General features: G+C 32.9%; 1 protein-coding gene across 1 annotated transcript in view; it reads right to left on the bottom strand.

Moving 5' to 3' along the window:
* The window catches only part of LOC140448537 (succinate--CoA ligase [ADP/GDP-forming] subunit alpha, mitochondrial-like), a 38,595-nt gene extending 12,005 nt beyond the window's left edge, over nt 1–26,590 (bottom strand). The window contains exons 1-3 of the mRNA XM_072541619.1: nt 26,201–26,590; nt 16,231–16,429; nt 2,802–2,987 (exon numbers count right to left, since the gene is read on the bottom strand). Of these exons, the coding sequence (XP_072397720.1) occupies nt 2,802–2,987; nt 16,231–16,429; nt 26,201–26,524 (709 nt within the window). The 5' untranslated portion in view covers nt 26,525–26,590. The remainder of the gene's footprint in view (nt 1–2,801; nt 2,988–16,230; nt 16,430–26,200) is intronic.
* Nucleotides 26,591–27,880: the final 1,290 nt, after the last annotated feature.

Here is a 27,880-nt window from a genome sequence, read left to right on the forward strand (position 1 = left end):
ACACCAGGGTGACGACAAACGAAGAAATAAATATTAAGGAGGAAGTGGTAAAGGAAGCATTAAGGAAAATAAAAAACAGATAATCATTAGGAGAGGACAGAATACCGAATGAACTCCTAAACTACGGAGGATCAGATCTGACCAAACAACTATTAAAACTAATCTAAAAAATAATAGAACAAAATAGAATTCCTCAAGAATGGAGATAAAGCATCCTAATACCTTTCTTCAAAAAGGGAGACAAATCGGACCCGGAAAATTAGAGAGGAATTAATTTATTAAACACAACAATAAAATTAACAACCACAGTGATAACAAGTAAACTGAATGAAATTATAACACTAGCAGAAAAACAACGGTTTTAGGTCGGAAAAATCATGCACCGACGCTATATTTATAATGAGGCAAGTGCACGAGAAATCATTAGAATACAACAAATTGACATATTTATATTTCGTGGATCTTAAAAAGGTATTTGACCGGGTTAAATTAAAAGACGTTATCTTATTACTGTACGGAAAAGAGATACCTCTAGAAATAATCAAAATAATCGAAAATATATACCAAAACAACCCAATAAAAGTAAAAGTAGAAAAATATTTAACTGACTCTATTGAAGCTGGCAATGGGATAAGACAGGAAGATTCCCTGATTCCTCTATTATTCAACTTGATTATGGATGAAATAATAAAAAAAGTAAGAACTAAAAAAGGATACCAAATGGGAGAAACACAAATTAAAATATTCTGCAATGCAGACGACGCGATACTACTCTCTCAAAGTGAAGATGATTTACAACGTATGCTGCACCAATTTAATATAACCGCCAGAAAATTTAACATGTTAATTTCCCCAAAAAAGACAAAATTCATGGTCACAGCAGCAAATTTACTAAGATGTAAATTGGAGCTGGAAGGTCAGATAATAGAAAAAGTAATGGAGTTTAAATATCACATCATCTAGCTACGATAAGTTCGAAACTGAAGTGAAAGATCAAGCGAATAGAGTAAACAGAGCCGCAGGCTGCCTGAATGAAACAATATGGAGAAATAAAAATATCGGGAAAGAAATGAAAGGCAGAATTTACAAAACAGTCATCAGACTAGTAATGACATACGCGGCAGAAACAAGACCTGACACAGAGAGGACAAAAAAGATGTTAGAAACAGCAGAGATGAAAACACTTGGAAAAATTAATGGTAAGACACGATAGGGCAGAGCTAGAACTACAGATATACGACGTAGATGCAAAGTGGAGAACATTAAGAACTGGGTAAGAAATAGAAGAGTAGAATAGAACGATCGTATAAGCCGAATAACAACAGAGTAGTAAAAACGGCAAGGGACGGTTCCTCAATAGAAAGACGATCAGTAGGAAGACCACGAAAACAATGGAACGACAACTTACTGGAGACACATTGAAAAACAGACAGAGTTATATCTATATAAATAGAAGAAGAAAAAGAAGGTTATTTACAAAGTTATAACTAATTTTCTATGAAACTCGTAACAATTTCAACTCCCTGTATAGTTGAAAAGAAGCACAATAACAATAATCTATTGCTACCACATTTTTTTATTGATTGTCGAAATGTTAAAGAAAGGGCGAGTCAAAGCGCAAATACCATTTTTTTTTTAGTAATTTTAAAAAACACCATGTACTTTATGTCTCTATCAATAAGCACCATTATCATACTTTAATTTTTATTAAATACTCCATATGTTTAAATTTATTAGTTTTTGAGATAATTTCATTTTTCAATGGAAATTATTAAGTAGGTGTCTAAATTACTACAAATTTTAAGTAAGCGATTACTTAATTGTCTGAAACTGACTGTTCAATTTTTCACATGCGAAAAACCATATTAAATTTTTTGCTTATTATTCAAGGCAAAATTTAAGGAAAGCGAAATGTGGAAAGACAAAGAATATCGTGGCTTAAGAACTTGAGGGAATGGTTTGAATGCAGTAGTGCAGAACTATTTAGAGCGACAGTCAACGATTTCCAACCTTCGATTGAAATTGGAACTTAAATTAGATTTTTCCCTGTATTAATTTCTCTTATTCTCCACCTCATCAATCGATTTTAAAATCATAACCCTACTTCAACTCTTAGTAATAATTTCTATACCCACTTCAACCCCACTCCTTAAGACATTCAGACGGTTTTAAAATAGCAAATGAAAAAGACTCTCTCTCTCTCTCTCTCGACTGTTGACTGTCGGTAACAACAGACGTTCCCTCTTTCTCTTATAGTTACGTGAAAAATACGGCGAATCCTCTTGACTATTGAATCGTATAGACAACAGACGCAAATGTGCTCTATCTCTTGATCTTAGTGTTAGTACCGCGAGTCACGTGTGTAAAAACCACTAAAGACAGCTGCCCTCGTAAACGAAACAACCGCGAGTGAATATCGCGAATGGATGCTTATAAATATCGCGAATGTGTGTAACAGCAATATTGATAAGACTTTTTATAAACTTGATTTGGTTATTATTTGCATAACCCTTTACTACCTCTCCTAAGCATTTTGAACCAGCCCTATTTAATACAGTTTTTATACTCTGAAATTATATTAATAATTTTACATTTTTTTGTACACTGACAGTTCACCATAATTGTTTGTGTAAAAACTTACTAAATAGTTAGGATGAATTTTACTGTTGATAGAATGGTAGATGTGATCTGGATATTTTGGGAATGCTATAAAAATGCGTTATTATGACAATATCAGTAAGATATTATTATTGAACGGATTCCTGAAAGGCGACAACATATAACAATGAAACGCTGCTTACCTATTATCACTATTCCCTTTGTTTTAGGATCCTGCAAAAATATTTCTAGTACATCAATAAAGCTGGTTCCATTAAAGGGATCACCTCCTATCCCTACAACAGTTGTTTGACCCAAGCCAAGTTTGGTTGTTTGATCAACAGCCTCATAGGTTAGAGTACCAGACCTTGAGACTATACCAACAATTCCTAAAAGTGTTGTAAAATATGAATATGCAGGTAAAAAAGTATTTAAAGCAATAGCATCAACTGTGAAGTATCCCATTTAACATGTAAAAAATACTAAAAGGAATCAGTAAGTAAAAGGTATTATTAGTAATAATAAAATAAGGCAGTACCGGACCTACTTTTCCTCAATCAAAGTGGAGAACCGATCTTTTATGCGACACTGACATACGTATTTTGCTTAGCTTCTGTACTTACTGGAGAAAAATCATGTACTAACCGCATACCAAAAACCTACCCTATCCTACGAATTTCCCAAATAAACTCACCCATCCGCCTGACAGTCGTGGTGTTTAAATGCCAAAGCCCAATCAGCATAAACAGACATTTAAGGGAGCGGTAGGATTCAAGCACAGCGCGCAGAGGGCGCGAAAAATTTCTGGGCAATAGGAAGTCCATATAATATATAAAACATATCGACAGATGAAAAAAGGACAAAACTAGAGGAAGAAGTCAAACATGTCAAATGGGATATTATAGCAAGTAGCGACGTTAAAACAATAGCTAAAGATCAGGCCAAACTAAAATCAGGCAACATATTTCACTATAACCATATAGCAAATTATTTATTAAAGACATAGGTCAAACTCGCAACAGGTGTATGTTTTTAAAAAATTGATAGTGTGTAATTTTTTTTTTAATCAGCTAAGTACTTTTAGCATGCAATATGCGATATTCAGATGCTGCTTCAGATTTGCAACAAAGCGTTAGAGAACAATACTTTAAGCGTATAATAATTCTATAATTTTTTTAGATTGAACTTTATCCAGAATAAATTAAGTTTTTCAGTCTTCACAAAACATTGCATTTGCTTTTTTAAATAATGTCACAAAAGTCAACAATAGCCAATATGTTGTTGGTTTATAGCCAGTTTTATAGATTTGATTAAAAAAATAAACGAAAGGTTTTTTACCTGAACCTACGAAAAGCTTTATTATTTCACTCGGTATTTCATCCGACACTGTCAATTTTCTGGTCTTGGCTAATCTTATCCTTAATTTTAAGATTGGGCCTTTTACCATTAAAAACTTTCTTAATGTACTCTTTCCATCTGCCTATTATATCCCAAATTTGTGATAATCAGTATGCCGTCTCTATCAACGATGTTATTTGTAGCTATTTATCTAGCAGCTATTTATTTTAAAAATGAAATATTGTGGAAAACAAGACAGGACATCGAGTTCGGTCCTGACAGGTATACTAATTAGTGCAAATTTGTTAGCTCCAAACAAAAACAGTTATTTAGATAGTAGTTATTGATAAAAATTTTTTCCTGTAACTACTCTTTAAAATTATATAAAACAGAGTCATTTCACAGGAATTTATTGTATTTATCATAAGTCGGCTTCATATATAAAAACTCTAAACAAGTTTATTCGTTATCTATAACGACATGATAAAATTGCCTGTTCCAAAACAGGTCCGTATTTCAGTTCTAAATTAATTTTAAATTATAAAGAAAAGATGTTAAATCCAACTGACGGGACTTCTGACTACAGAAGCTCCCAAAAGGAAAGCAATACTAAAACTTATTCATATGTTGTAATTGAACAACAATTCCCTACCAAAGATCAAGCTATTGTATTCCCAGCCATTGAACACCTAAAACTTCAAGATTACCTGATTCCACTAGGAATGTTGATCGAGCCCAAAAATATTATATTATCCTCACGGCTTTCTAACAACAGAGTGTTGAAAACCTTGAAAACAAAAACATTGTTAAACATTTTATGAATAATTATGGAGGACTTATCAAAATTAATAATCAACAAGTCCAAGCACGCAAACTAGTCACTCCAGCAGAAAGACAGCATTCCGCATGCTTTACTAACTCCAGAAATTGAAAAATTGGGTCTTAAATCCATGTCTCCCATAAAATTTCTCAAGATAATTGCCGGTTTGCCAGAATTCAGCCACGTTTATAGTTTTAGACGACAAATTTTTATCACACAACCGCTTTCCTCAATACCTGAATCCATATTAATTAATTATGATAACACCAACTATAGGATTTTTTTGTCACAAGATTATTTGATATGTTTTTCATGTTAAAGGCAAGTCCATACTGCAGTAAATTGCAAAACAAACCAAGAATCAGTTTCTGAAAAATATAACCAAACTCCTCACTCCAAAACATCTTCGCAATCCACACCTACCCAAATACTTCCAACTAACCCCTTAAAAACTCCAACCGCACAACCAATCATCAATATAGATATAACCCAGTCTACACAAATAGCTAAAAACGCAGTTTGTAAGAAATAGTCACACATCCTCCAGCGCAAGACGCTGATTCAGAAAACCCAAGTCTAGACCCGTTTGTTAAACCAAATGATGCTCCATCCAAAAAACCAAAATAAAAGCAAGGAAAAGACACCAACTCACATACTCATGGAACCGGCCAAGGCATTTATCTCAGAGCAAAACCCTCCATTTATTCTTGATTTTAATCAAATATCCAATCCATTTGAAAATGTTTATGGTGCACAGGATCCAGTCAGCGTCATAAAAAACTACACTAACGATTTAGAAGCTTTAGTGAAAACGCCAACAGCAATATACCCTTACTTCAAACAAAGATCCATTAAATCTAGATGTACAAAAATAAGAAAGAAACTACTGATACATTTACAGATGACCTACTCAGATAGTGAGACATCAGAGACTGAAAGTGAGTTATCTCAGGGATCGAGTCATAAACTTCTGTAACAATCCCAAGTTTCAGTTTTTATTTATTATACACGGGTTTCTCTTCAATTTTGCAATGGAACATTAACGGTTTTTACAATAACCTTTCGATGCTCCAAATAATTCTGGCTATTAGATACAATCCACATATAATTTGTCTTCAGGAAACTAATTTCAAAAATAAAAAAATACAAGTTTTAAAACAATTTAAAAGTTAATGCAAAAATCGAACTAGCCAAGAAAAAGCCAGCGGCGGAGTAGCTATCTTTGTAAAAAAGTCAATTGAAACCACTGTATTTTCTCTTTAAACTAATCTAGAAGCAATTTGCATTAAACTTAACTCAAGTCTAAATATCTACGTTTGTAACTTATATCTACCTTCATAAACTTAAGTCGACTCAGAAGCATTAACTGAACTGTTACAACAAAGTCCGCAACCCAGACTTATTTTGGGCGATTTTAATGCCCACAACTTTTTATGGGGCTCTTCTACTATAAATACTAGGGGAAGACTGCTAGAAGAGATATTTGAACAGTCCAACCTTTCAGTCTTAAACGACGGCAGGCCCACTAGATTCAATATACAGAACGGTGAATCTTCATGTATAGACCTTACAATATGCGAACCAGGTCTGACCCCACAGCTCACCTAGGATAGGCTCGACTTCTTATACAACAGTGATCACTATCCACTTTTTATTCATAATAACAAAAACCGATGTGGATAGACATTTACTTCAAAATGGAATTTAAAAAACCCTAACTGGAATCTTTTTTCCAACTTAATCGAAAGCAGTATGACCACATTTAAAAGTACCTCAAATATAGAAGAGACACTACAGAACCTTGTTACCTTTATCATAAAAGCAACAGAAAAAGCAATAGGAAAACCAGAAAAACTTTTAACCAATACAAGCGCTACAAAACTGTTGAGAATAAAATTGAATACAGAAAACAACGTGCTATAGCTAAAAAGACAATTAAAAATGCCAAACGCCAGTCATGGACGCAATATGTATAAACGTTAAATGCAAACACTCCCATGACTGAAGTATGGAACAAAGTCCGAAGAATATCCGGATTAAATAGCAATCAGAATATTAAAAGCCTCGAAATAAATGAAAAGGCAGTTCCTAGTAATACTGAGATTGTTAAAATCCTTGCTAACACATACAAAAACCGATCCAGTAATACTAATTATAAACAATCGTTCATTAATTACAAACAGCTAGAAGAAAATAAGAAAATGAGCATTATACCTAACACAGATGAACCGTTAAATTTACCCATTTCTCAATTAGAAGCAATACAGAAGCATTATCAAATGTCAAAGAAACTAGCGCTGGTCCGGAAGATATTCCTAGTATTCTTATCAAACACCTTCTAGATAGCGCTCACAAACAACTTCTAAATCTGTTTAACATTATTTGGCTACAGCACAAATTTCCTGAAAAATGGCATGAATCCACAGTTATACCTATACAAAAACCTAATAGTATTAAAACCAGTTCCGAGTCATACCGACCGATATCTTTAACATGCGCCATGTGTAAGTTACTAGAAAAAAATATTAATAATAGACTAAGATGATACCTGGAAAAACAAAATTTAATTATTCCAGAATAAAGTGGTTTTAGAGAGCAAAGGTCAACCTTAGATAATATATCATATATTTAGAAAGTGACATTTCTTAAGCATTCGCACTAAGGAATAAATGTCTAGCGGTTTTCTTCGACATATCAAGAGCTTTTGATACAGCCTGGCACGATTATATAATAAAAAAATTACATAGTTGGAACATCCAAGGTCACTGTTTCTTATTTATTAAAAACTTCCTTCAAAATAGAGCTTTCAGAGTTAGGACAAACAACACAACATCAGATATAATGTATCCAGAAAATGGCATTCCTCAAGGCTCGGTTATAAGTCCTACGCTCTTTATAGTAGCAATCAATGATATTCTCAAAAATCTAAAATCGCCTATAAAAGCACGCGTCTACGCGGATGATCTTGTAATTTTTTGCAAAGTTAAAAAATATACAAAATATATTTTGTCACACACAGAACTTTATACAACACTTAGAACTCTGGTCACAAAAAACAGGTTTCTGTTTTTCCACTAAAACAACTCGTTTCATCCTGTTTTCTAAGAAAAATATCACAAACACCCCCCAACCTAAGACTATGTGATGAGAACCTAAAACGTGTAACGTCAATAAAATTCTTGGGCATAACATTCGAAGAAACTCTAAACTGGAAACTTCATATAACGAATTTGATGTTATCTTGTCACAAGCGATTAAATCTTCTAAAAACTCTGGCCAATAAAGAATGGGGTACGGATCGCCAAACACTTTTAATGTTAAACAGAACATTAATCAGATCAAAATTAGATTATGGATCTACTTTGTATTCTATAGCCACTAAGACACTGCTAAAAAAACTTGACAGTCTTCACAACCTATCTTTACGTATAATATCTGGAGCTTTTCGCATAACACCAATAGAAAGTATTTATTGTGAAGTTGGTAAACCGTCCTTAGAAGACAGAAGACTTTATTAAAGTAACCCAAAAAACCCTACTATTCACAATTGTTTTACAGAAAAGTTCCCAAATCTCTTCATAAATAAGCCAAGAACTGCCAAACCTTTCTACGCAAGGATTAGAAGCTATTTAAATAAATTAAACTACACGTTCTCAGAATGCTTTTCTTCTCAATCGTCCTCAATTTCTCCATGGCAAATAAAGAACCCTCAGTGCCTAACCCGCCTCATTTCTTTCGACAAACATTCAACAAACCCACAGTTAATTAAATCTGCCTTCAACGATATGCTTCATAACTACAAGGATTATATACATATATACACAGACGTATCTAAATCAAATGAAGGTACTAGTGCTGCAGTCATAACCCCAACATCGACAAATAAATACAAACTCCCTTCAGAGTACTCCATTTACTCTGCTAAACTATATGCTCTATACCAGGCCACCCTTGCTGTCAACGCATCCAATAATACCAATTATATTATACTCACAGACTCTCTAAGTTCCGTACAGTCAATCCAATATGTCTACCCAACTAATCCTTTAGTCATCAAGATAAAAGAAGAAATCCACACCGTTCAACTGAATGTAAAAAACATTATGTTATTCTGGATACCATCCCATATTGGAATTCCAGGAAATGAAGAGGCAGACAATGCTGCAAAAGAAGCTGCAAGTAGTGATAGTCCGGAGTGTACTAAAACATTTACATGAGAAATATTTATGCAAATACTAGTTCCTATTTTCAATTACTACTTTCAAGAAAAAACGGTAATATGAAATAAAAAAAAGGTAACATATTATTTATTAGTCCTTAGCAGGATAGATACCAAATATGTAGAGCAGTATCAGCAAACAAAACGAAATTACGAGTTGATTTCGAACCTTCGAACAGTGAACACGTTATCGCTTTGAATCAATTATATTGTTAATTGATATTTAATATCAGTGTTTAATACAATTAATAAAATGTGAAATAATATTTGTTATGTTTGCATATGAAGTAATTAACAGTCAGTAAGTTTTTATTCTACATATTGGATAATTAATTATTAATTTTGGACTATCGTCTATATAAAATTTTAAAACCACGCTCATATAAAAATTCAAAATGTAATTGTACTGGCTAGAAGATTAATCACCCCTGCGGAACAGATTGTTCTTCCAAATGCGTGTCCCACCATACCGCATAGTTTATTAATCAACTACCTACAAAATATCAGACTTAACATGGTATCTCCAATTACATTTTTAAAAATCAGCGCTACATCACCCGAGTATAGTCATATTCTCAGTTTCAGAAAACAGGTGTATGTAAGTCCTCATAGTATAGAACTACCTGATTCGTTTGCTATAAATCATGACGAAACAACATATCGAATCTTTCTGTCTCAAGATAGTATGGTATGTTACAACTGCAAAAAGACCGGACATACTGCCCATAGCTGCAATGAAAACTCACAAGTTCATGTTGAAAAATGTTCTATGGAAACCAATAATGATAATTTATCCCAAACTGAACTTAGCAATGCCATTATGCCAACTCCAATTTCATCTTTTATAGATAAAACAGAATCAATCAAACAAAAATCCGATAAAACACCTAACCAAAAAACTATCACCAACAATATTGATATCACAATAGACACAATAGGTATAAATAGTAAGCCAAAACGGAATATTCATGATATTCTTATACCGCCAGACACGGATCTAAAAGAAAACCATTTTTCGAAACCAGCACCTAAAATGAAGAAAGCTAAGACTAGAGAAGATTGCACAGAAACCATACCATCCAGTCAAACTCTTTTCTAATCAGTAAAACACTTTATTTTAAATAAATCACACCTATTTATCCTCAATTTCGATCAATTTTGTTTACTCTTAAGTAATGTTAGTGGTGTACAAAATCCCATTAACATAATTCAAGACTTTACTACAGATATCCCAGCACTTTTTTTATATGCTAAACACAATTTACCCCCATTTAAAAGGAAGATCTGCTAAACGAAGTATTACCACACTAAAAAGAAAAATTAGTAATAACAGCAATTTAGATTCCGATAGTGATACGTCTTAATTCAGTGCCTAAACAATTCATTTCTTTTCTTTTTTTTTTTTCTAAATAATTAAATTCACAACACTACTCAAATGGAATATCGATGGACTCTTCCATCGACTTGCCTTTTTACAAAAACTCATCTCTGACCATTGCCCAGATATAATATCTATCCAAGAAACTAACCTTAGTCCAAACAAAAATTACAATCCTAAGCAGTTCAATTGCTTTAGAAATGACAGAATAAGCAATTGTAGTTATTCTTCTGGTGGGATTGCCACTTTGGTCAAAAAATCTTCTGTAGCAAGCCTATTTACTGTAAACACCACACTTGAAACAGTAGTAATAAAACTTGTAGTACCTTCAACTCTCTACATCTGTAATATTTATTTACCATCGAGTGCAGTATTTGCTTTTGATGACATAAATAGTCTTATGGAACAAATACCATCTCCTCGTATTATAGTCAGTGATTTTAACGGTCACAATAACATATGGGGATCAGTACGTACAGATAGTAAAGGTAAATTACTGGAAAAATTAACGTCTGAGTTACAGCTAAACTTACTTAATGATGGAACTCCTACACGTTTTAACATTCAGACGGGAGATTCATCTGCAATTGACTTAAGTTTTTGCGATCCAGTTTTGTCTCCTCAGCTCTTGTTGGAAGTCCTACCATATACATATAGTAGCGACCATCATCCCATTATTATCCGAAATTTTACTAGACAACAATCTACTCACGAGTTTTTACCCAAATGAAAAACTGATCTATGCCTGATCAAGATCAGGCATAGATAATATACTAGATTTAGAAAGCGATGTCCAGGAAGCACTAGCGATGCGACAACACTGTATAGCAATATTTTTCGATATAAAGAAAGCATTCAACACGTGCTGGAGATATAATATTTTAAAAAAGGTGCACTCATGGAATATCCGGGGAAACTCTCTAGAATTTATTAAAAACTTTTTACGACAAAGAGCATTTCAAGTCAGAGTTCAAAGTTCATATTCCGAAGAACATATTGAGGAAAACGGAACCCCTCAAGGTTCTATAATTAGCCCGACATTATTCCTAATCGCCATAAATAATATAATTAAAAATTTACAAAAACTAAAATGATTTTTTTAGTCATCAAATTTCGTGTTTGAAAATAATGATTTGATAACGAACCATTGGCGGAAGTCGACTTCGAAACTTGTTTGGTCAGAAATTTCAAAGTGACTCACACGCAGTTATTATTATATTTTGTATTAGAAAGGGTTAAAGAAAAGGGTGTTAGAAATCTAGGGTTGTGAGGTTGTGTAGTGTCGTAGACAATATGTCGAATTGGAAAAATATCCCTAAAAGGGCTCTAACTTTGTTGGAATTAGAAGCCGAATTGGAGAAGCTCAGTGATAATGATGATGTCGCAGAAATAGCTATAATACCTCCGGACTGTGACGAATTGACAGATGAAGAAATTATTGATAATGTTGTAACAGGTAAACTATTTACTATTTTTAGTTTCATATCAACTATTACGTGACGTTGTAGGTAACAATGAGATTCGAGAGATTGCCGGTACATTTGAGATTTCTGCTAAAGATATTGTTCTTCGGGTACCTTCCACATGTAAATCCGAAATTGTCGGCTTTGTAGAGATTCCTACTAGGAAGTCATTCGACGTTGAACCAACAACTAGCAAATCAAATAAAAAACGTAAAGTATGTAGTGTGACAACTCCAAAATTGTCTACAATAACTGATCCGACATTTTCATCAGCACCACAGTCACATGAAATTGAAAAAGGGATAGAACTTGAGAACCGTGTCGATGGAAAAACCCCTGACGAATGTTTCCAGCTCTTCTTCAATGATGAATTTTACAACCTTATTATTAATTTTACTATAAAATACATATGTGAACGATAATAACTGTCATCATTTTCATTTGACAAATTCATTTTCATCACTGAAAAGGTTTTTGGGAATACTCATTCTTACAGGATATCACACCTTGCCACAAATGGATATCTACTGGAGCAAGGACCAGGATAAGAACGTGGTATTCATTAGGAACTGTATGAGTAGAAATCCATTTTGGCGTATCAAAAAGTATATTAACATAAGGGATAATACGGTGTTAGATAAAAATGATAACTTTGCCAAATTTGCACCTTTTTTGACATAATGAATCAAAAATTCTTGCAATTTGGTATTTTCATATGGCATATAATTTATTTATAGACGAAGAAATGGTACCATATTTTGGAAGGCACTCTGCAAAAATGTTTCTAAAGGATCTAAGAATCCATTGTCTCTCCTGTTGCCGACAAGAATGTAGCGTAGAATAATTTTTAAATAATTTTAAAATGTTTGTCCTTGTTTTAGTGTATTGTTATGTATAATTTATGATTAAATTCATGTTTATTACATTCTGCGCTTGCTGGACAGTCCAAATTTGACGAAATGCCCCTGATGATGCTGTAGAAAGCGAAAGTAAATGGGCAAAATTTGGTTATTAAAATTGTGTTAGATATTTGCCTTTAATTTTTTTAAAGTTCATTTATTCGAGCATTCAACCTTATATCAAATTATAATAAATTGCCGGATGTGATTAAAATGGAAAACAATTTTAACAGCTTTAAGCAATATGTAAGCGATCTTATAATATATCTTTAACCATATTCGGTCAATGAATATTTAGTGAGATAGATAAAGATTGGAGAAAACAAAACTTGTTTTTTGTTGTTTTATTCAATACATGTGATTTAAATTTTGTTATCTTATTTATGTGTAATTATTTTAATTGTATATTTTTATTACTTTTGTATCTTTTTTATATATTTTTATTATTTTTGTATCTCTTGTACTATTTTTTATCCTCTTACTTTAGCACCGAATAGACTACAATACTTTATAGAAGAAACATATGTTAACCAGAGAATATTATCGCTTAAAATGAAACTAATAGACGAGGAAATATGGACAATAATAACAGCCTACGGAGTAAATGAAGATGCAAAAAAGGAAGAGAAGGATAAATTCTTCGAGGAGCTCCAAATGCAAATTGACAATGAGGAAGAAAATATAATTGTAATGGGAGATCTAAACGGTAGAGTCGGAAATAATAACAATGGAATTGAGCAATGCATGGGAAAAGAAGGAGAAGAAATACTAAACAAAAATGGTGAAAGAATAATAGAAATATGTATGGAGAATAAACTTGTTATAACCAATACCAAATGTAAACATAAAAAAGTACACAAATACACGAGAGTACAAGAAAGTAGAAATGAAAAATCAATCATAGATTACTTTTTGGTAAGTAGCAACAAATGGAAAAGAGTACAAGACACGAAAGTGAAAAGAGGCTCAGAGATTGGCAGTGATCATCATCTAGTAATAATGAAAATGAGAATAGCAAAAGAAAAGGAAGAAAAGAGAAGAAAGGTAGTAAATGAAAAAATAAAAAGGTACAAATTAAAAGAAGAAAGATATAAGAAGATATTCCAAGAAAAATTAGACAATATTTTGAAAGGTAGGGTAAAAACTGCAAGTATAGAAGAAAACTGGGAAAATCTAAAGACCAGCTTAATCATAGTTGCTGAGGAAACTTGTGGGAAGACAAAAATAGCAAATAATAGCATGAGGAGAACTGAATGGTGGACGGACGAAATACGAAGGAAAGTAAAGAACAAAAAAGAAAAATGGAAGAGATATCTAAATACAAAGCGCCCTGAAGATTATGAGGCATATAAATAAAAAAGAAAAGAGGTTAAAATAGCTGTGAAAGCAGAAAAAGAAATGTCATGGGAAAAGTTTGAACTAAAAATGACAAATAATTATAGGGAAAACCAAAAACTCTTCTATGGAGCATTAAAACAGCTCAGACAAAGGAAAGAACACATGATGCCGAATTTAAAAAAGACAAGAATGGAAAGGTAATAACAGAAGAAAACTAAATAATGGAAAGATGGAAAGAACATATCAAAGAGCTAACTCATACAGACGTAGACAACATAGTGGAGATACAAGAAATTAATGAAGAACAAAAAGTAGAACCCATAACAACAGAGGAACTAGAAAAGGCAATTGAAAGAGTTAAATTAGGCAAAGCACTGGGCAAGGATGATATCACTCCGGAAATGATAAAATTCATGGGAATAGAGGGAGTGGACAGCATGAAAGAACTAATGAATGATATCATAAAGAGAGCAGAAATACCACAGGACTGGAAGAAAGACATTATACTACCAATACACAAAAAGGGCGACAAGAGAAACTGTAATAATTACCGAGGTATTACTATATCAAGTATTCCTGGGAAGGTATTCGCAAGAATAATAGAAACAAGAATAAAAACCCAAATAGAACCAACTATGGAAGATACACAATGTGGATTCAGGAAGGGCAGAAGCACGCAAGACCACATATTCACAATAAGACAAATAAGTGAGAAAGCTATCAATAAAAATAGAGAAATACATATATGCTTTATTGATCTGGAAAAGGCGTTTGACAGAATACAAAGAAAGGACGTATGGAGGACATTCAAGGAAAGAGGAGTTGACAGGATAACAATTGATGTAATAAAGGATATGTACAATAATAATACAAATACGATGAGAACCAACAACAAGGAATCCGAAAAATTTACTACAAGTCAAGGCGTTAAACAGGGATGCGTGTTGAACCCACTGCTGTTTTCAGTGTTACTGGATGAAGCAATAAAGAAAGCCAAGAGAAGAACGAGAAAACCTACATTAGGATACTGGCAAATGAAACAGACTCAACTATCAGAGCTTCTTTTTGCAGACGACATGCTTTTGATAGCAGAAAACAGAGAAGACCTACAGAACAACCTTGAAATCCTAGAAGAAGAACTGTCAAACATAAATATGAAAATAAATACAGAGAAAACAAAAACAATGAGAATTTCAAATAAGAGAAAGACACGCGCAATACAATTAAACGGAAAACAACTAGAACAAGTGGAACATTTTAACAACATTTTATTAACATTTTAACAAATACCTAGGAGCAATAATTGAATCAAATGGTAAACAAGACATGGAAATAAATGAGAGAATGGGATGATCAGGAATCTTATTTAACACTATGAAAACAACATTTTTGGGAAAAAAAGAAGAACCGGAGAAGGTAAAAACGGCAGTCGATAAATCAGTAGTTAGACCTACAATCATGTATAGTAGCGAGTCATGGAGATTGACTGGGAGACAAAAATCTCGAGTCAATGCTATGGAAATGAGGTTCCTGAGGAAAATAGCAAACAGAAAGAGGACGGACAAAATACGAAACGAAACAATCAGACAAAACCTAAAACTAGAACCAATAAACGAAAAAATAGTAGAGGGGCAACTAAGATGGTTCGGGTACGTGTGTAGAATGTCGAATGAAAGATTAACAAAAGGAGTGTTTGCAACGAGAGTGCAAGGGAAAAACAAACGAGGAAGACCAAGAGTTAGGTGGGTAGACGAAATCAGAAAAGAAGTTGAGAAGAAAGGATTGACATGGGAAAGTGCACGAAATCTAACACAAGACCGGATAGCATGGAGACAACAGTGCAAAACTTAACCCGACCAGCCTTACACCTAACGGTAGAAAGGCTTAGGACTAAGTAAGTAAGTATAAGTACTTTGATTGTATATTTTTATTACTTTTGTATTTCTTTTATTGACACTATTCACTCTAATTAGTCATTTAACTCGTGTGTTTGTATGTCAATCGATTTTTGTGAATAAAGATGTTTCTATTTCTATTTTTATTTATATTTGTACGTTTTTTGTACTGACCTCTTACATCTTTAATTTTTTTATAAATATTAAATGTACCATAAAATTATTTTTATTATTAATAAAAAAATTTTGTGTTTTCACTACATTTTTGAGAAAAAAAATTACCTTGTTGATGAATGGCATTTGGCATTATTCCAATTTTACATTGTCCTGAAGCAATAATACCAGGACAATTTGGACCAATTACTCTGGATTTGTTCTGACCTATAAGCGCATGCCTAACCCTCACCATATCATGCTGGGGTATTCCATCGGTTATAACCACAATTAATGGTATTTCGGCAACTATTGATTCAAGAATGGCCTAGAACAAAACTTTTAATATAATACTCTAGATCTTCAGCTATACAAAATACGAAATAGTGTCAAAAATAAAATAAAAATAGGAAAAGTAAATCTAGGAAGAATTCGAACATAAAACAAACAAAAAATACATAACAAATAAAAAACATTTCTAATGTACTATAAGATCTATGAATAAAGGCCATAAAAATGAAATAAAATCTAAAGTCAATGACAGAATTAAATTAAAACAGATATAAAATAAAAATAAAAAGATAGTTTAGGTTAGATTTCGTTACAGCATACCACAAAATAAGCATATCAGCGAATGGTGGTACTCTGTAACGAAATCAAACCTTAACTGTTTATGTTATTGTTATTTTACATTCCTTTACTCTAGTTTGGAGAATTAGGAAATCGTTTTCACAAAGGGATTTCTGCCTAGATGAATTGGCAAGAAGTGGATATAAATTATAAATCCCCGGTCTAGCGAATTTCGATGAATTCGTCGTCTGTTTGTTTTGCAGCCTTAAAAAACACAGTTTTGGGCCGAATCCTTTGATTTTTGATTTATATTCACGTTAGTATATATAGCTCCAGCGTATGGTAAATATTTTAAATATTTACTTGTATGGATGAAAAGTGTTGGTAAAATAAATTCTCAACACAATATATTTTAACATATTTTATGTTCTGTGTGACACAATGTGTTCTCGGTTTAACTTTAAATTCCAACGCGTGCGCGTTGTTAGAAAAAACAAAAAGTTCGTTATTAAATGTCGGGCAGAAGGGATGACTTCGGCCCGACGGGCAAAATTGTACTTAATCGTAGAAAAATATAAATTAAGTTACATAAAAGTGTAAGTCAAGTAAAAGTAAAAAATTAGTGTAAGTTGTGTATGTGGAAATAAAGGTTTTATCATGAAAAGTTGCCTAAATTATTTCTAGCGTTCTTACCAGCGAAACTTCTTTAATGTTGTAAAAAGCCAACATTAAATTTGGTCCTTGGAGATATAAAAAAGCTAGGAATTAATTCAAAAGGTAAACAAGAAAACCTAAAGAAACAAAATTATCCAATAAAAAGAAATATCTCCAACATCTTTTTCTTGTTATTTATGTGAACGGCGGCGGCCATCTTAGAACCAAATCCATCCATACTGAAGAAATCAAGTATCAAGTCGTTTTGTGGTAAAATCGATCAGATAGAAGTGACAGAAAATTGACAGCAACAAGTTTGATTGACAAATTTATTTTTGGTGTAAACAATAACAATCTATAGTGCAAATTTTTCTTTTAAAGTTTATATTAATTGTATATCCTTTAAATTGTTTTTGATAGTTTTGTATAAAGAAATGGCTACTAAAAAAGATATTAACAAGATAAAGGCAAATAAGACCCAGGTCATTGAGTCTATTAAAAGAATTACAAGGTTTGTTTCAGCACATCTTGATGATGAAGTTTTAGAGTTAAAAATTAGTTAATTGCAAACTAGAAAAGAACTAATAATAGAAAATTTTAATAAAGTTCAATTCATTGCGATATTTTATGTTTTGACAAGGAATCTGATGATTCCCTAGAAGATATTGAAGAAGAGTATTTTAATACATTAACTAAAATTAACAACCAACTTTCAAAAACAGAAACAGTAGTACAGAGCGTAAGTAATCCCTAAAATATTGTACACAATTCCTTTTCAGCTTCAAAAATTCCACCAATTGACATTACGACATTTGATGGTAAGAATTTAACAGGTTATAGACCTTTTATAGATTTATTTATAGCTATTTTTGATAAAATTAAGTCACTTCAAAATGATAAAAAACTTTTTCATTTAAAGAATCATTTGGAAGGAAAGGCAAGAAGCCTAATTAATGATCTACCTCTAACAAATGACTTTTATGATAATGCATTAAAATTTTTAGATAACCGTTATAACAATGAAACAATATTAATAAATTCTCATTTACTCATTACTTGACATTCCCTCCATGCAAAAAGGAACTTCCACTGCCTTACGGGAATTCATTAGTAAAGTAAGACAATAGTTAGGTGCACTAAAAAATTTAAAACAACCTGTAGAAAGTTGGGATATGATCCTTATATGCATTTTGCCTAAAAAACTAGATCAATATAATAACAGATCATTTCAAATTGATAGGGACAACTAAAAATAGCCAAATTTAAGATGTTATCTTGAAAATAGGGCCACAGCCTTAGAAACTGTAACTGTTTCAGATCAAAAACATGCCACTACCAAAGAAAGGTATCAAAAAACTCACTTGGTTACAAGTAAAGTGAAACTAGAAGCCAGGTGCAGCTTTTGTTTATCCTCAGGTTATAAAATTTATAATTGTTCCAATTTTAAATCTGTTTCAGTAAGGGAAAGTGTCTTTTATAGACAGGCATAAGGCTTGTAGAATTTGTTTAAATAATCATCCTGGTAGATGTAAAATGAGTTTCAGGTGTTCAATTTGGCAAAAGGAACATAACTCTCTGCTGCATTTGGACAGACATTCTCCATCAGCTAGTATTAAACAGTGTAGCAGTAGTAACACAGAGGAAAGGGTGATTACATTTGGTTCAATAAATGAAAAAACTGATAATGTTCTGTTGCCAATAGTAAGAGTAAAAATTAAAACAATAAGGGGTGATTATATCACTGCCAGAGGCCTCCTGGATATAGGATCTTAAATATCGTTAGTAACAAGTAGATTGGCAAGTGAATTAAACTTAAAAACATATAATAATAATTTTAATATCTTAGGTATTTTTATGAGTATTACTAACGTAAAAAAGGCTGTAAATTTAAAAATTGAATCATGTGTGTTTGATTATAGCACAAATATAAAATGTTCTGTGTTTGACAAAATTACCAGTCATATACCATAAGCAAATTTCAATGTTTCAAATTTAAATATTCCTAAAGAATTTTATTAAAGATGCTTAGAGCTTTTAGCAATAGAAATTAGAAGTTTCTAACCTAAAATATTTACAGATTTTTAGAAAAAAAATTTATTGCAAACAAACGCTTTTGTAAATAAATATATAAAATAATAATAAACCGTAATGAGTTCAATAAAAAGCATAAGGGATTTATTCATGAAAATAACATTTTAAGATTTTTAGTCATAAAGAAAATGTTTAAAAAAATCAAAAGCAGTCTCAATCAGTTATGCTCAAACGAAAAAACAGTCAGTTTCTGCATTTTGGCAATTTTTTAAACCATCAATGGTTTCTTATAGTGAGGTAGTATCTGTCTTCAAGTATTCCGTGTAAAAATTTAGTTCAGGAATGCTTCTACAGCTTTCTACAAGGTGTTTGGAAAGAAGACTATTATTAGTTCCTTTTTTTCCCTTTAATTCTTTTTCCAGTGGTAATTTCTTAGGAGCCATTGAAGAAAAAGAAAAATTTTTCTTACAAACGATTTTAGCTTTTATAACGTCATTTCGGTTATTGGATTCACATTAGACTAGAACACTTTTTTGTAAAAACTAAATCGCTTTGCCTTATTAAATTCAAAGTGCCATGAACTAGGCAGCTTAATAACTCATTTTGTTTATACCCTCCAATCAAACACAACCTAACCCATACTGATTTTCCGTACAATGAAATGCTTTCTGATTAAACCTTACTAGCCACTAATTTCCACGATAACAGTCATTTTTTAATGTCTTTTTCTATAAGGCCGAAAATACGATCAGGCGGAATAAAGGAATGACCGACGATCGGAAAAATTAATTCAATTTGTTTACTTAATATGATTCGGCGATTCTTCTAGAAGCCAATAAGCCAACATTGCCATCATTTTCGAATTTTTCTTTTATCCACCGCAATCATCAGCGAACAAACGTACTGTTTTTATGTTGACATCAAAATCAAGTTTCTTTAGAGCATGTTGCAAAGCTAACGCTATTGTGTTAAAATCTTTTCGAAAGTCAATTTCGGTACCCCCGTAAGAAAACACATTTATTGGTCTTAGTTTATCGGTAGAAGTTTCAACAACAACTGTAAAATTATCATAGTTTATTTGCTGGCTGAAATATGCTGCTTGATTAGGCAGTCTAGTGACTGCCAAGTTTTTTTAGCAGTTGAACGAAAAGTAAGTTTTGTTGAATTTTGGATTTTTAAGAAGTTTGAAAAAGCCTTTGCTTTTACGATATGAACACGATTTTTAGTGTCTAACTTTTTCCGAAGAGCTAAAGAAGTTGGTACTTTCAACTGCTCCTTTGTTCTCAAGCAAGTGGAGCAACAGTCAGTCAGCGGAGTTCCAAAAGCAATATTATAGTTAACATTCACATACTTTCAAAAATAACCAAGCTTCACATGCAAAGGCTGAGACACTCTTCAAAGATAATGGTCGAAAAGTTTTTTAAACTTCAGGTCACATCCCAAGTAGACCCTCACGCTTGTCTTGCTTCTGCAGTAATGAGACTCTATACATGTTATGAATTCTATAAATTTTTTGATGCAGTTTCTTTTTTCACCATTTTTTGGACACCCTCTATAGCCACCTCTACGTTTCCTAGTGATAACAAAATTTCTTACAATTCTTTGTATGCGGTCCTTGCTTAAATTTGGAATTCCTAGAAACGACTTGGAACATACTCTAATCATCTTACCTTCACTCAAACGTACATGGTATTTTATCGACACTGCAGCATGATTAGATTTCACTCTTTTTGGCTTCTGTCCCTTACAACAAGCCAATATCAGAAGGTCTTGTTTACTTTTATCTCATGACTGTTAAAGTTTTTATCTCATGCTGTAGGCATGAAAATCTGTCGCTTGCTTTATCGTGAGTGTGGTACAATAATGCGGCAATCCGGGTGGTCCGCTATGACCACAAGTTGGAAAGGCCGGCAGTGCTTTTGGTGTATTTCTCTAACAATGCAACTCTTTTTAAACTTTACTGTAGCTCTACCCAACGTTAAACCGCGAAAATCAAGTGAAACTGCATAAAAAATCAAACGATTGTCGCAGAAGTCTAAAATCATAAATTTTAATATGAATCACTTACCTAGCAAGTTTATCCACATTCCTTTTATCTGTTTCTGACTGAAAAACATTTTTGCGCCCTTTTCCCTGTGGACTAGGTTTAACAAAACAACCATTTTCACTTATTAACTCCATAAAAATAAAAAAAACTGTTCCTAATACGCCAAAATACAACTGTTTAATCGCTTGAATATTTATAGACTACTGAAAATCTGTTTCTTTAACACAGCTGTTGTAGTAGCGTGTTCGTCACGTAAACTAACCCGCAAATTTCATTGGTGGTAGAGCAAATAGCGAGTTTTTCAGGTAAACATTCAAAGCAAAGAAAGAGCGAGTTCTGCAATTAACTGTAATTTTCTCGAAAGCATTTGTATCCTAAAGAACGAGTTTTGGCAAATTCTGATTATATCATTCGATTCCTATTTAAATTAAAATAAACTTATCAAAAAAAAAATAATTTTCGAAACTTTTGTCGATTAGCGCGTTTTGCAAATAATGGCCTCATTTGATGATTTGGATGAACCGGACGAAATACAGTATATGCTGAGGAGGATTCGGAAAACGATTTTGGTGTACAATAGTACGTCTTACAAAATAATGATAATAAGCGTCTACAAAACCTTTCTCAATATCAAGACCAGTGTAAACAATTTTCTTTAAATCCAACCGCAAGGAAAGATGTTTCTGAATTTACGGAACACGAAATATTATTAGTAGACGTAACTGGAATGACACCGATTGAATATTTTAGATTGTTTGTGACAAACGATTTTATTACAAAAATTTGTAATTTAAGTAACAGTTACGCCATAAATCTATTTTTATCTAAAAAAACGGGCTTTAAATGCACGATAACTAACTGGGAACAGTTAACATCTCAAGATTTGTTACTTATCTTAGAACTACTTATAATAACAAACATATTAGCCGAAATCGGTTTTTATTGATAATGCGTTGTCTAAATTTCACGGAAAATAGAGAAAATAATATTTCACCTAAAGACAAATGATTAGATACTTACTTGATTTTTTAACGAAAAAGTAGCACTGTATTATCCAGGACGGAAGCTAAGTTTAGATAAGTCTATAGTGTTATGGCGAGGCAGACTTAAATTTCGCCAATATATCAAACATAAGAAACATAAATATGGTATTAAATTATACATGCTGGCAACCCCAACTGGTATTATTTTAAAATTTACCGTTTATGCAGGAAAACTGGACGATCTGGGTGGTAAAGATTATACATCAAAAGTGGTAATGCATTTACTAGACAGTTTTTTTGGAAGCAGTACATAGTGTTTATATGGACAATTATTATAACAGTTTTTTATTAGCTAGAACACTATTGAATCATAAAACACACTGTACAGGAACTTTAAGATTGGACAGAAAGCATGTAGCCATGTAAGGAAGGAAATAAAAGACAGCGTGTTAAAGAAAGGTAAAGTAATAGGAAGGTATGCAGATGGAGTGATAATAGAGAAATAAAGGGTTAAGAGCAATCTGTCCTATATTTCTAATGAATATTCAAACATAATGGTGGATGTACCAAACAAAAGACAACAAATCGTATGGAAGCCCTTACCGATCGTGCAATACAATAAGTACATTACAATACCTTACGGTATTGATAGATATGACCAAATGCTCTCTTGTTACCTGGCAGTGAGAAAGACATTAAGATGGCCTACGGCTTATCAATTCACATCATTTATATAACAAATACTTAAAAAGCAAGTCTTTAAGACTTTCGTATTCGAGTCCAGACAAAGTTTATTAGCCCCGGCCCAGAAGACGGCAGAAGAAAACGAAGCACATCGGCGACCCACAGAAGCTGGTTAAATTATGTCACAAAGAGTGGCAGCACCAGGTATTAAGAAAACACCTACGAAATATTGCAAGTTCTGTTACGAAAATAGAAAAAGTAAAGTTACTGTCCATACATGTAGGTTGTGCCCCAGTGAACCAGGATATTATCTAGATTGCTGTATTATTATTTACAAATAAATTACAAATTTTTAATCCACAGGGACATTTGTCGTTTGATCACGTAGGTATTTTAGCTTTTTTATTTGTTTTATTTTGATCTGAGTAATATTTTTGTTTTATATACTTTGTATTGTTTATTTTATTAGATTTACTTAGTATATATAATATTATATAAGTATAGTTTTTTTTTATTAACATTTAAGATTTTTACAATCTGTTTTGCAGTGAAAACAATAAGTAAAATTTTTTGTCTTTACATGACAGAGAGATGTAAGGTCCAGTGACCAAATCATCACGACAGAAGTTGGCTTTTACCGGTAGGATGCGCACATACACTGATACTCGAGCACTAAAAGCGGCACTGATCACAATGGCTTGGTGCTGTTGAAGACGTAACTCCCACTGCTGTAGGCTCTGTGAGGATCGGTGAGGTAGGTCCAAGGGGTCATGTCGCTTCAATCTTTTCGCTTGGTGGTTGTTGAGAAGATTGTGTGCCAGGGTATTAGGATGCACCCGCAACCTAATTGTTTTGATATTGTTCAGAAGTTTTTTTGCACTTTTCAGAGACTAATAGTACCTGAAGATCTCTATGTATTGCATCATTCTGGATATACCAAGGTGCATTAGCGATTGTTCTCACAGTTTTGGATTGGAATCTTTGTATTATCATAATATTAGATTTGCTAGCTGAACCCCAGAGCTGTGAGCCATATGTACAAATGGGTTTTATTATTATATTGTATATCAGCAGCTTGTTGTCAATCGATAGGTGAGAGTTTTTTCCCAACATCCAGTTAAGTTTTCTGTATAAAATCCCCAATTGAAGCCTTTTCGTCCATATATGTTTGGTCCAAGTTAGACGTTTGTCAAGGTGAATACCTAAGTATTTTACGTCATGCTTTTGGGGAAAGGATGTCCATTGAGGTTAACTTGTGGACATGTACCTCTTCTTAAAGTGAATGTAATTTGTGTGGATTTTGTGGGGTATACTCTAATTCTCCAGAGTTTAAGCCATTCATTTGTTTTGTTCAGATGTAGTTGCAGTCTCTCTGATGCTATTATTGGGTTGCTATGAGAGGCCAAAAAAGCAGTATCATCTGCGAATGTTGCAAGCGTTAGGTTATTGCTTATTGGCAAGTCAGCCGTATATATCAGGTACAGAATCGGTCCGAGCACACTACCCTGAGGTACACCAGATAGGATGGGATAGAGTTTTGTATAGGCTTCACTATATTTTACCAGATATCTCCTTTCTGTAAGGTATGATTGAAGCAGTTTAAAGTAAGGGTAAGGTAATTTTTTCTTTAATTTGTACACAAGTCTTGTATGCCAGACCTTGTCAAAAGCTTGAGAGGCGTCTAAAAAGGCTGCAGTACAGTATTGCTTGTTCTCGAGACTACTTCTTATTGTTGTGTATAGTCTGTGAACTTTTTCGATTGTACCATGTTGGTTACGAAAACCGAATTGATGGTCAGGTATGAGACAGTTTTCGTCCAATATTGGTTTGATTTTTCGTAGCAGAAGTTTTTCGAAGACCTTAGACATGACTGGGAGTAGACTAATCGGTCGGTATGAGTTGACATCTTTTGGATCTTTACCAGGTTTTTGAATGAGTATAATCTGTGCCACTTTCCATTGCAGAGGCAAGTAATGCAGACTAAGCATAGCATTGAAGATCATAGTGATTATTCTGTAACAGTCATGGGTTAGTGCCTGGAGGATCTTACTCGTTATGAGGTCGAATCCCGGAGCCTTATTGGGTTGTATCTCATTTAAGTAAGTATCGTTTCTGTTTTTATATTACAATAACGTCGTTTTATTGTCTACTCTATCGCGTGACACGGCTAATTGAGATAAAATTCCTGGTACCAAAGTATATCTAATGATATATTACTTACAAAGTGTATTTAATGACAAAAGAATTAGTTGACATGGCTTTAGTGCAACTATTTAAACAACTTTTCTAAATAACATTTTAACAAAAAATTCATAAAACGTTGTCGCTCCTACAGTACGTTGCATTTTAGAGATCGGAAGCGAAGGAGCGAGATGAATTATTGGCATGAAGTGGATACAAATTATAAATCCCCATGTCAGTGCATTTCGGTGCATTTGTGATCTGTTTATTTTGCAATGTTAAAAAACACAGATATTTTCGTACTTAAAACAGAACCTTAAAATATGAAAAGATCACTATGCATATAAATTTAAGAAAAACTGGCTAAATTTAATAAGCATAATAAATGCAGAAAAAATGAACGAAGAAGACTAAAAATCTAAAGAGATAAATATTAAAGCAGTAGAATATATTTTCAAAAGAATTAAAATAAAAAAAGGTTGCGATACTCATGTAATAAAAACAGAAATGGTAAAGTGGTTGGAAGAAGATAGATTCCGGTAAAATGGGAACAATAGATAATTATCTTTAGACAGTAAATCCTTCCAATAGCGACTACCCTCAAAGAATTTGAAAGTTGATCGCTAAAGAGAAGTATCGTTTAAGAGAGAAAATAGGAAAATTAAAGCAGCTGATTTGTATAAGGTTGCTGGAAAAACTAAAAAACATGGATAATCAACAAACAATACATACGAACATTTGTACATGTACATATTGACAAAATAATAAAGAAAACACATAAGTACTTATCTTGTAAAAAACACTAAAAGAAGAGATTAATTAAAAGTGTCATTGTCTTATTACTATTAAATAAAGATCTTTTTTTATTTAAAGCATTATCATTAAAGAAAAGGTCTACAAAAAAAAACCGCATCTTGAAATTACATTATTATACTGAATCGATCCTTACCTCTGCAGCAGTGGCAGGTGGAACGAATATAAGACTTGCATCTGGATTAATAGCTGCTTTCGCTTCTTTTACTGTAGCAAAAATAGGTAAATTTAAATGCTTCTGTCCACCTTTCTTTGGATGAATCCCACCTAGAATACGAGTTCCGTATTCTAAACATAATTTGGCATGAGCGGTTCCACTTTTACCGGTGAAACCTTGAACTATCACTTTCGATTCTTTCGTTAAGATTATATTTTTTCGTGATTTGTCGTAATTAAAACGCATAGATCGCATAGAGAATATCTTCGGTTGCAAAAGTAATTTAAATCTGGAAACTGACATTGTTTATCTGACCTTTGTATAAAAATTGTACATGTATGTCATGCATATGTCAGATGAATTTATTTATTTCTAACGTCAAATATGTCAAATATATTAATGGCTCAAATTGTAAAAGATTCGAAAATATATTTTATACATAAAGTACGTCCACTCTATCTTTTCCCGTGCGTCATGATTCATTTTCAGAAAAGTTAAATTAAAATATTGAACGAAACGTACGTCGATGTGTAGAATTATCACTGATATCTCCTACTGTCAATGTAATAATTACGAAATGGCTATTATCCCGGTGGATGTATTTTAGAAAGTTAAATTTGGTAAATATATTATTAGTAGTGGATCCGACAGACTTCGTTCTGTCAAATAGATTTGGAGTAAGGCAGTTTATTTCTTTAATTCTTCTGAACAGAACTGTCATCATGATGATAGGGCGGTGTGTGAGGGTCAGCTCCGGTGACTAAGTATCTTCGCTTCCACGAACTTTGACCACCCTTTTGGACCCACTAAAAGATAGACCAAATTAATTATTTATTATTATTATTATTAACATACGGTTACTAACCGATGTTATAAAGAATAATGAAATAAAACGTATATAAGTACACTCGCGATCATAAAATCCGGGTCACCTTGAAAATCAGCGATATTTCATTTTTAACGAGCTTTATCGTAAATAATAATAACACAAATACAAACTAATGCATGTTTCTGAGAATTGTTGCGGTTTCCTTTGTAACAAAGAATTTCAATAGTACCAATTTCGCGGTAAAGTGCACACTTCCCAAAATGAACGTTACCTGTAACTCCGCTTGTTTTAAATGTCTCGTTTGTGCTTCGACTTTCTGTTAAAATGCAACGGACAAACGTTTATTATTGCCACCATTAGTGTTTATTAGTGCCATTATTAGTGTTTATTTTTTGACAAAAATGCCTTTGACTGTTGAAACGGCACAAATTGTTACGGTCACACTCAACGGCAAGTCGCAAGAACTGTTGGCGTAAGCCTTTCTACGGTTCAACGAGTGCTTCAACGCTTTCAGGAGGCAAGTTTGCTAACCAAGCGACCTGGCTCTGGACGAAGAACAACGACCACGGCACTAGATGACCGTTTCCTTGTGTTTCAGTCTTTACGAAACCGGACCTCAACAGCGGTTATGCATCAAAATCGTCTAGAGGAAGTACGAAATCGCAATTTTAGTGTTGCAACAGTCAGAAGAAGACTTCGTTCTTCTTGACTATTTTCTCGGGTAATGGCTAGAGGACCGCCACTTCGCCGGGTGCCTCGAGTTGCACGACTAGCTTTTGCTCGACAATTAACGATTGTAGCAAAGTGTTATTCTCAGATGAATCCCGTTT

This window comes from Diabrotica undecimpunctata, chromosome 8 (genome assembly GCF_040954645.1).
Source record: "Diabrotica undecimpunctata isolate CICGRU chromosome 8, icDiaUnde3, whole genome shotgun sequence".
NCBI classification, from domain to species: Eukaryota; Metazoa; Arthropoda; class Insecta; order Coleoptera; family Chrysomelidae; genus Diabrotica; species Diabrotica undecimpunctata.